Source organism: Akebia trifoliata, unplaced genomic scaffold (assembly GCF_017979445.1).
Source record: "Akebia trifoliata isolate Shusen 1 unplaced genomic scaffold, ASM1797944v1 Contig00997, whole genome shotgun sequence".
NCBI lineage: Eukaryota > Viridiplantae > Streptophyta > Magnoliopsida > Ranunculales > Lardizabalaceae > Akebia > Akebia trifoliata.
The window spans coordinates 1,617-14,038 of NW_028237408.1; the positions used below are offsets into that span (position 1 = coordinate 1,617).

At 32.9% G+C, this 12,422-nt stretch overlaps 1 protein-coding gene and 1 pseudogene across 1 annotated transcript; one reads left to right on the forward strand and one right to left on the reverse strand.

Annotated features, from left to right (window-relative positions):
* The first annotated feature begins 830 nt into the window (after positions 1–830).
* On the forward strand, positions 831–5,594 carry LOC147380775 (dihydrofolate reductase-like). Its single transcript, XM_086431248.1, has 6 exons — positions 831–1,147; positions 1,229–1,327; positions 1,442–1,483; positions 1,591–1,720; positions 5,168–5,269; positions 5,380–5,594. Exons 1-6 carry the CDS (start codon positions 926–928, stop codon positions 5,490–5,492), a joined length of 708 nt encoding a protein of 235 aa, XP_086287374.1. The 5' UTR covers positions 831–925; the 3' UTR covers positions 5,493–5,594.
* An 874-nt stretch (positions 5,595–6,468) lies between these two features.
* Positions 6,469–9,923, reverse strand: LOC147380776 (putative mannitol dehydrogenase; annotated as a pseudogene).
* Positions 9,924–12,422: the final 2,499 nt, after the last annotated feature.

Consider the following 12,422-nt stretch of genomic DNA (forward strand, 5'->3'; position numbering starts at 1 on the left):
ATTTATTGTTTAACATACTTTGGAGTGGATTTCTAAACACATCACTCTGTGACATCCAAAAACATGATCTGATTACATAGGTTATGAAGGAAAAAAAAATCTATGATCTTTAAAAAAAATCAGAAAAAAATATTTAATTTTCACAGTTAAATTTTAATATTAAATTTGAGAGCTCCGTAGCCATCCATTTTCAACATCTACCGTCCAACTCAAAAAGTTACATAAAAAAAATATTTTGAATATGAGTTTTTCCATGAAATCTAGAAGGCTGTGTTTTTTTATTGCTAATTTGATAATCCATTGGACCCAACGACCAAATTAACAATTGAGATGAGAGAATATTCTAAGGAAATCCCAAGAAGTTAGAAATTCTACTGATCCGTATAAAATTGTTACTCAACCAGTGTTTCAAGAAAAAGCCTCAAACGTCTTTTGAGGTTAGAAAAATCCATTACAAACACGTTGGAAACGAATCATGAGTCATGATTCTGTGAACCATGAGAGCAAACGACGTCTGAGACTTGTGAATCATGAGAGTTGTGAATCATGAGTCATGATTCTGTGAACCATGAGAGCAAACGACGTCTGAGACTTGTGAATCATGAGTCATGATTCTGTGAATCGTGAGAGTTGTGAAACATGAGAGCCAAACAACGTCTGAGACTCGATATCAAGTGAACGGTTGAGATGGGATAATACTTTACCGACTTCTTTCACACATATCTCAACCGTTTGTTTTGCTGTGAGGGTCAAACATTGTTTGACAAAATTTAAATAATAAAAAAAGGGTCCCTTATATAAACCTGAAAATCGTGTCTAATGCTCCACCGCAGACGACGTGTAAGGAAAGCGAAAGGGTTTTTCTTTCCCTCTTTAAATACAGAAGTGAAACTCCTCCAACTTAAGTGGAGAAATTTAGGGGAAAATGGGAAACCAAAGGGAAGATGAGAAGAAACCCAGATTTCTCTGTCTCCATGGATTCAGAACTAGTGGTGAAATCCTCAAAAAACAGGTTGGAAAGTGGCCAGAATCGATTCTTGAAAAGTTAGATCTCGTGTTCCTTGATGCCCCTTTTTTGGCTGAAGGGAAATCCGATGTAGAAGGAATCTTTGATCCTCCTTACTATGAATGGTTCCAATTCAATGAAGTTAGTATCTCTCTATCTCTCACTCTCTCATTCTTTAATCCCAAATTTATATCAATTTTATCTTCTATTGTTGTTCTTCAGAAATTTACGGAGTATAGGAAGTTCGATGAATGTCTGGCTTACATTGAAGATTACATGTTAACGCATGGTCCCTTCGATGGTTTCCTTGGTTTCTCTCAGGTTTATTTTTTCTCATTATTTTAATTTTTAATTTATGTGTTTTATATTATTTTTTTTTTATTATTTTCCCACATTTTTTGTTCTGTTCTGAGTCGATGTTCACGAAAATTTTAGGGGGCGATTCTCTCGGCGGCTTTGCCTGGTCTACAAGAAAGGGTACTGTATGTAAATTGTGGGATTTTTGGAGCCCTTTTATGCGATTTTGCTCTTTTTTTTTTTTTTTCTTTCTTTTTTGAGATTTATTTGTCTATTTTTAATTTCAGGGTGTAGCACTCACAAAGGTCCCCAAAATAAAATTTATCATAATTATTGGAGGGGCAAAATTTAGGTTACCTGACGTGGCTGAAAAAGCTTACTCATCTCCGATTACGTGCCCTTCTCTCCACTTTTTAGGTATTTTTCTCGTAATTTCTTATCTTGACCGGGGCATTATTGTTATATTAATTAAATTATGATGGTTGGATGAGTATTCATCCGGTACCCCAAGCGGTTGGGGAATTATAGAACTTCAGGTCTCCTTTACTGACTTATGACAGACACTTTGGGTTTCAAATGATTGGCCCAGCTTTGGGTTAATTACCACTGAAATCAATTATCAGTTTGACCTTTGGTTTAAATGTCCATCAATGATTTAAATGTCCATCAATTGAGCAATATGGCATGTGAAGAATGCTGGAGTGAGTTAGTTATCCTATACTTTGTAGTACAGGATCGGAATTTTATGTTACTTTGTTTCAGAATTTTATAGTCATAAACAATCAACCATACATACTTTTAGCGTTGCCTATTTGTTTGTCTTTCATAAAAAATTAAAAATTCTAGTGTTCACTAATAACTGAGATGAGATGACATTCCCTGAAAATTTTGATTCTTAATAAAAATCTGTATTGAAACAGGTTTTAATTATTAAACTGTTTCTTAAACCCATTTATTTTTATTTTTTTAATTTGTATTTGTTGGGTGGAAGTTTGACGAAGATCTTAGGCTATTTGCAAGTAAGTTTACCCTAAATTTACCAATAAAAACTTCCCACAAAGTGTCATAGAAGATCCACAAATACATGCATCTTTAGGCCCTGCTTGTTTGCATAAAAAAAACACTGTAAAATGCAAAATTTTGTATTTACATAGTTTTGCATTTACTGAATTTTACGTAATTTTATGATTAAAGTGTTTGGCTGTGTTCAATGCAAAATTTCACACTTGTTTGGTTATTCTGAAAACACAAACAAACAAAAAAGGCAATTTTATATTTTCTTTGAAAATCTCTATTTTTTCTTATAAAATATAATTTAAAATTAAAAGAAATTGACATTTGGTTACATCATTTTTAAACTAATTATAAAACTACAAACCAATATTCATTTTCATATGGGATTAACATTTGAAAGATGATTACCAATTTGAACAAACCAAAAAGCTAAATTAATAAATAAAATAAAATAAATCTCAAATCTATCATTGTCATTAGTAAAAATCAAATACCAACAACGTTTAACATGAGCAAATGAGCCTATATTTAATATAATCTATATTAGTGGGTTGATGTGTAATGTGTCTACTAACTAAGTTTTTTTTTTTTAACTTAGCAAGCAAGGGACTAATGGTTAAGGGGGATTTGAACTTTAGGTCATGGGATCAACTCTCCTCAAGCCTTACCACTTAGCTAAGTCGCACCTTAATTGTCAACTAACTAAGTTATTAATATAGGGTGAATCATACCATCGGGGGTTAGCTGAGATGGTATGAGCGATTGATTGGGTATGCTCCTCATGTCATACCTTCGAAGCTCTATAGGCCCCTCCACTTAACAAGTGACTACATTTAATTGGTAACACATGCTAGGGTGGTTGGTATGTGTGACCCGCCAAAACAAAACAAAGATATGGGGTGAATTACTCTTTCGTGAGTTGAAAATGAGTTATCTATGATTCCGGCCACTTTTCATTTTAATTACCAAAACGTGAACAATCATGTTTTCGTTAAAAAAGATTCAGAACGAAGTGAATATTTCGCAGCTGTTAAAGTGACAATTTCAGTTTAAACCTGCGAAGTCACTTTAAAAACCTTCGTATTCGTTATAGTTCACGTTTGAGTAATTACTTTTACTATGAACAGTGAGTCGGAATCATAAATTCATCAAAAGTTGTTCAGTTTTTCATAAATATCCCATTCATTTAAGCCTAGCAAAAGAGAAAATCAATTGGTGAAGTGGTCTCTTAAAAAGTTTGATCAGGCCACCTCCAAAATGCCATGTGGCACACTCTTCTGCAACTTATGTCACTTTATTTTACCATGGTTATATATTATACATACAGTTTTTTATTCCCTCAAGATATGTAATTCTCTGTTGTTTGCTCTAATGGCTTGCGTGCTTTAATCAAGAATCATAGAGGCAAGCTTTTGTTAATGAGTGAACTCTCATTCTCCAAAAATAATGAGACCCCTAAATGATCAAATCATCAATTCCAAAATCTCCCATCTGGAACTGTGAATGGAGACCTGAAATTCAATCCATTCCAACTTGGAAACTTCAAATCTAATAGGATTGAAATTAAGAGAGAGGGCTGTTCAGTTCGTTGATCAGCGTTGGGGTAGGAGAGAGACAGAGGGGTGGAGAGAAAGAGAGATGTGAGCTTGGATTGCTCTTAGATTGCATAGAAAAGAGTAAGATAAAAATGTTGAGTCTTGTGGTGGTTTTTTGCAACACAAAATTTTACGGTGTTTTTGGATGATTTTTTGTGAAAGGTCACAGTTATTTACGATGGGGCCCACAAAAATGTTTACATTCAAGCAATTGTATTCTGCAAATCATTGTAAAAATTTTTGTTTATGACTTTTTGCAGGACAAACAAGCATGGTCTTAGTATTTATTTCGAAGGAAGGATGTCCTTATCATAGACTACGGAAAGGGGACCGAGTTTAATAGGAAGGCCTCATATAGTTAGTGTCATGGGAAGTCACAATGTGCATGTGCACTTCGCCAGTCCCGAAATTTAAATTTGTTTTGCTCACAGAAATATGGGATGCACTAATCACATGAACCCACGTGTATGGAATGGCATAAGGCACAGAGCAAAAATTCACTCCAGCAGCCCCTACACTGATTTTCTTTTATATGCTAATAGTGAATAGTTTAAATGGGATGCAGATCCTCTGTAGCACTCTCCCCAGGCGACAGAGACTCGTGTTGGGAAAAAATAACACCTGAAGCCTGCAGTGACTGTGGTCAAAATCTGATTAAAAAAGAATTAAATTAAAAAATTCTGATTAATTTTTCTTTTCAAAATTAGAGTTTTTCTTACCTAGAACAATCACCTTCAAGCTCTTCAATCATTATGTATATTTTTTTTTATTCTATTCAATCTTATATTCAGTCCATTATTTTAACCGTAGCATTTTACTTTTGTAGTTAAACTATATTTTCTACCAAAAATTCCATCTTTATCTACCTTGCTTTGAGATTTGATGTAGATTGAAAAATCAAGAGAGGCGATGACTGGGTTTGAGGCAGAAAAACAGAAATAGAGGTTTTGTCTAGTAAAAATGGAGAGTTCCAAAGTCTTAGAGATGCATGCGTGGCTTTGCATAACTGGTATTATGCAAAGCCTTGGCATCAAATTTGCACTATTAGAGTGAGTGTTGAAAGATGTTTTCGCCGTACAAGTGAGTTAAGAAGGGCATTTTTTAATTGTTCTTATTATAATTAATTTTTTACAGTTAAAATATTTTTATTAACATTTTAGGTACAATATTAAAATAAAAAAATGTCAATATTAGGTCAATGGGATCACATTGATATGTTAAACCATGTTTATGTTTTTAATTTTTTGGGTTTCAGGTGAGACAGACTTCTTGAAGCCACATGGGACTGTTCTGTTGGAATCATTTGTCAACCCTACAGTGATCCATCACCCCAAGGGCCACACAGTACCCAGACTTGGTAATTAAAAATCTTCCACATTTTTTTTTTTTTTTGCATTTATTTACAAGTGAGGCCGAATATAATACAGAATTAATTTTCTTCATTTTTTTTTTTTTTTTTAATTTCAGATGAGAAGGGCTTGGAAATAATGCTCAACTTCCTTGAAAAGATTCAAAAAACGCTATCTTGTGGCAGGGAACCTGCTTCTCTTGAAGAAGAGAAGGAAGCAATATTAGAATAGAATAATACTCCATTGTTACCAAACTTAATATATCATGAACACCAGCTTTAAGACATTTGATATAATTTAAATGAATAATCTACTAGTTTTTTATTAGCTTAAGTGGGTGATGGTGTTCTACAATTTTAATGTTGTGACCTATGTTTTCTAGTTCATCAATAATTGGCTTCTTGTTTCGCTTAGGTTCGCTTGTGCACATTTATAATTCATGTATATTAGTTAAAAGTACAATTATTATGTTAAAATTTTCTAAGTTATATAAAACCAAATTAATATAATAATCCAAATTATAAATATTAACAATGAAAAAAATAATAATAATAAATTGGTTTGATTCATCAAACCAATTAAAAAATGTTTTTTTCATCGAACTCCATCAAAATTAAGTATTCGCTTGATTTTATGAATCCAGTGTGAGCCGTACTATAAATTGGTTTGGTTCATATCGATTTTCACATGTACCACCAACCATCTTTTTCATCACCAGGACCTTGATCAACATATGGTGCTATCATAGAGAGAATATACGATCAATATTCATTTTTAGAATTAATTAATGGACCTTTTTGAAAAATCATACTTTCATAGATGTCGAATTCCACCCACGAGTAAATGGAAGTCCCTAGCTACTTGGTTCGAGCCTATCGGTTGCAACCAATTTATCTTTGAGCAAAATAACTTTGATTCCTTGACGATTACTTTAAGCATATATGAATGCTCCACTCATCTCCTATTGCAACATTAGTGATGATCACACTATCTTATGGAGGCAAGCTGAGCCTTAATAAGCTACTCCGGAAGAGTAGGTCAAGTGCCCTAAAATCATCAATTGTCCACCTAAAATGCTGGTATGGATTGAAAAAGAAAGAAAAAAAAAATAGTGTCCTTGGCGGAAATGGACTGCAGGTGGACAATCTTTATTTAAAGCAATGCAATTCTTTATCTAAAATCATGTTAGGGTTCATGTTTGAATGCAATTTAATTAAGACAATCTTCATAAAGAGTTTGCACCACTATATCATTGCACAAGATACATACATCTAATTATGCATAAATGCATTGCTACAAATAGAATACTAAATAAGAAACTCTGATCTTTTGGAACCCAACCAAACCAACCAGATCAATAGAACTTGAATTTATAACTCACTTTCAACAACATCTTAGACTATCAATTTCCATCAAAGTGCCTCCGAATTAAGTGTATTTGCCACATCGATGACGAATCTGTATTTAACATCACCTTTGGCAAGTCGCTCCATAGCTGTATTCACGTAGTCCATCGATATAACCTCTATATCTGCTGTTATATTGTGTTTCCCTGCAAAATTTATCATCTCCTGTGTCTCTTTCATCCCACCAATGCCACTACCTGCCACTATCTTCCTCCCTATCAAACAAATCAACATTTTCGTTGTTAGTGAAACCACAACCAAGCTTATTCTGAAATCCAGATACTAATTATGGATTGAATAGTCTTTCTAGTTACAAGTTACTGATGACGAATTGATGACAATGATCGTAATTATGAAAACTTACCCATAAGCAAAGGGAAGATAGGTAGCTCTAGCGGGTTATCCGGAGCACCCAACATAACCAGCTTTCCATGTGTCTTCAATAGTCCGATTAATGGAAGGAGCGGATGAACAGCAGAGACTGTGTCGACAATACCATCCATCGTGCCCATTGCAGCCTGAGATATCAATAATATTAGTGTTAGAACTAGGACTAGCTACCCCAGCCTGACCTAACCCACAATTATATTTTATATATGTATATTATACATAATTTGATATATAATTTTGTATATAACAAAAATAATTAAAGCATATCATAAAACACCAAATTTTCCTCATCTATAACAGTTTTTTAACTTGGAAGGAGATTTGATCCCTATTTTGATAAAAAGTAACATCAAATGACTTTAAACAACTTCGAAAGGTTCTGGTTGTGTGTTCAAAACTGGGTGGCCACTTAATTTATCATGTTGTGTTAACGTTGGGAAACTTTTGTGGGGCCAAAGCATGCAGTCGTAGGGACGTGGGATACCCTACATTATCGAAAAAAAAAATTTTGATTATAGACAAATTGAAAAGCTAAGCAGTGGTAATTCGTCCCAACCAGTTAGGGCCAGGGCTTAACCCACTTCGGTATTTCGGATTTAGGCCTGGTCTAAGATATAGTCCACATGATATAGGGTTGGATTAGGACTCATCCAAGCTTAGCTCAAACTTGCCCATTGACAGCCTTAATTAAAACATGAAATGCACTACGTATGTAGCTAATCCTACGATTCCAAGCACATTGGGTCAAATATCGAGTATGTATGCTATAGATTGGTTCTAAATTGGCCCTGATATCCATCAACAATATGTGACATATACAACATCCATTCATTTACCTGCATCTCTTCTGGATCACCACTAACCAAGAATGAATCAGCACCAAGTCGTTCAATTGCTTCCTTCTTCTTGTTAATAGAAGTGCTGATCACTGTAACTTTCATCCCAAAAGCCTTGGCAAACTTCACAGCCAGATGACCAAGCCCCTCTACACCCAAATGTTTATCAGGATCGCTCAGTCCAAAATATTTCATGGGGCTGTAAACTGTAATACCACCGCACAATAGCGGTGCAACCGCATCTAGGGGCACATTTTCTGGGATTTGGACAACAAAATGCTCATCCACAACAATCTTCTCTGAATATCAACCATAGGTTTTACTTCCATCATAGTAATTTCCATTGTAGGTGAGTATTAATTTAGGGCAATAGTTTTCTAAATCGTGAACACACCTGTCACATGAGCGACATGATCCAATCATGCATCCCACGCCCACCTTATTTCCCACTTTGAATTTTGCTACATTGCACCCTACCTCTGTCACTACACCAACAATCTCATGCCTATACACGCAAAAAGGTTATGGTTTTAGTGTTAAGATGATTTCAATAGGTAAAGTACTTCTCTAAGTAATGTTTTGGTTAAGAGAAAATCTGAAATCGTCTCAACTGAAAAATTCCTAGACATTTAGGGATAAATTGATGAAATATTTTCGAAACATTGAATGTTTTGGGGTCAATGTTTCATTCTAGTTTTGGAAACTTACATGTCTCGATGTAGAAACATTCTGAAACTAGAGGAACTTTGAACCATGACCCCAAGCAAATGGCTATGATGATAATAATGATAATGAAATGGAAAAGATGGAGTACCCAGGGACCATAGGTAAGAGGGAACTGCTTGAGAACTGTTCGATGCCTTCAAGCGCAGTTGCCCATTCATTCTTAATGGAGTGAAGGTCTGAATGGCAGATTCCACAATAAAGTATTTCATGGTGATGTCGCCATTGGCCCTGCAAACATATTGATAGAGGTCAGTAAATTCATTCTTAGTGGAAAATGTCTAGGATGATATAAGGTATTAAAATTTTGATCAAACATATTAATAAAAAAGTTTTTGGTAAAAATATTTTACCAAATGTGTAAATTAATATTATATTCATGAAATGATCGAAATATAATAGAAGTGATGATGGAAATAATGAGAGTATTTTATTAAAATCTATGTTACAAAATTCATTGGTACTAGATTGAATAGTGAATTGAATCGAATTGGAACGAAAAGAACCAGTTGGGGTTAATTTCGTATTGGAATCCTGGAATACAGTGAACAACATATATTTTAGAACTGGTATTTTATTTTTTTTTCAAAAATTAAAATAAAGTATACTTCAGTAGGATACATTGATCAACAAAATATATTTTGCAAAATATACATTGATTTCTACTGACATATATATACATAACAGACTACAAATCAAATATTTTGTTATGTCTTATATAAGTGAAAATATTTCATAAAATTATGTCAAAAATTTAATGTCTAGAGTATAGATATATTAATTATTAGTAATATATAGCTTACAAAAGTTCTTTTGGCACAGAGAGATAACACTTGTCCTTCCTATTTTCTTGTGTTTGATCATACATTTCATACCAAATATTGATGTTGATATAGCCCACAGACCTATAAACTGAAGGTTCTTGGCGCACCTACACTGATTGATGACTTTTAAACGCTGGTAACCGGAAGTGAACAATCAAAACCATGGAAAAATTACTACAATTTCAAGTATTTGATGAGAAAAAAATGCTCAATCCAGCCCTTAGAAATCATCAATCAACACAATTAATAAAGGATCGGCCAGTACAGAATCACAACTACATTTTTTTTTTAAGAAGAAAAAGAAGGAAGAACTCTAAAGAGTAAGAGATGAAAAAGAAAAAAAAAAACAGATGAAGAGATTTATTAGTGAAAGTAACTAAGTATACCTTCTTGAGAATTTGAAGGGAGAGAGGACACCAGACGTATCTCTCGCTTCCCATCCAAACACCTTCTGTGGGTGTCCTCTTCTGGTGATTTCGTCATTTTGGTTTCAAGCGCGCATACAGAGAGAGAGAGATGGTGTGGTGGAGAACTTTGAGTGAGAGTGGTGGTATTTATAGTAAAATTGGGATTGGGGAGGAGAAATTCAAAAGTTTAAATATATTGAAATGGAATTCAGACTTTTCTAAGAGAAACATTTCCCTTACTAACTTAATAAGATTGTAAGGTTTACTAAGGGTCGTTTTGCTCAAATGGATTCCACATCTGCCATCCAACATCACAGCCCTCTAAGTTTCTTTGAAAAATTCAGATAAAAAAATAATAGAAATTTTAAAAAATAATTTCTTTTGAGATCTAAGGTTTTGCCACTGACATCTATATTACTCAAAAACTTAGAATTGAAATTCAACCATGAAAAATAACTATTTGAACAAAAAAAAATATTCAAAATTCATATAATTTTATTCTCTACAATCATGAAGCATCAGATCATGTTTTTTGATGCCAGCAAGGTAAATCCAAGGACCCTTAGTGAAAGTGAAATCCTTACTAACTTAGTAGGTTAGTCGGACACTTTTAAAATCGTCACATGTGTTTATTGTGACTTTCTACTCGTTCAACGGTCAAACCTATGTTAATTAGTTTATTCGCTTGGTTTGAACTTGGGCTTCTTGTCCATCACCCAAGAATGAGAGTGCGATTTTGTTGACGCACTTTTTGGTGACCAAATATGACCACTCAGGAGGATTTTGTGGGATACTTTATTAAGGTCACTCTTTTTTTTTTCTTCAACTACTCCAACTATTAACATATTACAATTACCTCCAAACACGGTGATTTTGTTTTGAAAAATATGATTTCAATAGAAAATGGGATATACTTTTCTTACTAACATAGTAAGATTTAATACTTACTAAGGGTCGTTTTACTAAAATGAATTACCACATTAACAGTCCAATAAGCTACATCCAAAACTCATAATAATAATATTTAAAAAAATATATATATTTTGAGTTTGAGGTAACATTTTGAAAATCATTGTGTGTATCAAAATTCTCATAACTCCCAAACTTAAAATTGAAATTCAAAGGTGAAAAATGATTTTTTATTTTAGAATTTCTTTTTTTCAAACACCAAGACTCATAATTGGGTAGTGGTTAAGGATATCATTTCAATATGTTAGTTACCCTTCACATAAAGGCCAAAATCATGAATCAATTGACCAAACATAACATGAATAATAATATTTGTTTCCAATATATATGATGTAACTTCGTAACATTTTTTATCCTCTTACCTATATCATAAACTAAAATAACGTTTGAAGAAATAATGTCATTCACAGAAAAAAAAAAAAAAAAGGATCAAAATGTCTTCTAAGCAATCTTCATGACTTTAAATCCTTGCAAAAATATTTCTATGTCTTGGTACAAGTCCTCCATAGGTTGGTTCTTCGTTTTCTTTTAACTACAAACACAGATTCATGTTAAAGTCAATGAAGAAAAGACATCAATTTTACAAGTCTAATAATACAATCAATGATCTTGTATTAAACATTATTTAATTGGTAAAAATCATACCCACTATGATGATGAATCTGGAAAATCTAATCTTCGAACCGGTCTTTGAGATTCATGAGTTTGTGTTGAAGGTACCTATAAATGATGATGCATACAAGTAAATGATGATTTTTATTAAGTTAAAAAAAAAATGTCAAGACATGTAAATTACATATCTGTTGAGACATGTAAGTACTATTTGGAAAAAAAATTGATTATTTCTTTGTTATGTATACTCTATGTAATTATATTATAAATACATTCCTAACCATGGAGGTAATTGACTTAGATATTGATTATACAATGATTGTTGTGCCAATCCAAATGACTCATGTATAAGAATGAATAAATTTACATATTATATTTTACTCAATTATTAAAAGTATTTTATAACATTAATCAAAGTAAATTATAACTTAGCTAGCTTTATGCATGTTTAATGATCCACTCATGTTTTGTATTTTGGTAACATTTCCACTATTTTCACCTGCATAAAATTATTATGTATTAGTAAGAATATATAAGTAAAAGATTATTGAAATGTATTCCATTTTAATACATATAACGACTAACATGTTTGTTTATATGGGGCCCTCTTTTTAGGTGTTTTAGTTTCCAAAGAATTTTTAATTCTAATTTTATGATGATATCGACCTCGTTTGATTTTTGAATCTCGTAGTTGAACATCCTCATTAAAGCTTAATATTGAATTAACATGATCATCATAAGTGTCTTTCTCAGATGTCATCACCAATTCTTCTTTAGAAATTGAAAATCTCCATATTTTCGCATCTACTTCTGACAACAATGATTTAGCAAAAGTAGTTATTGCATTTGACTTTGCACTATTTGCCACAATTCTCTGTGAAATATGTGATAATTCATTATAACGAGTTGTCGATGTAGGATTAATGTTGCTTAAAATTGCATCCCTATAGGAGTCAAAAACCACTTCATTTGTAGCAACAATGGTCCATATCTT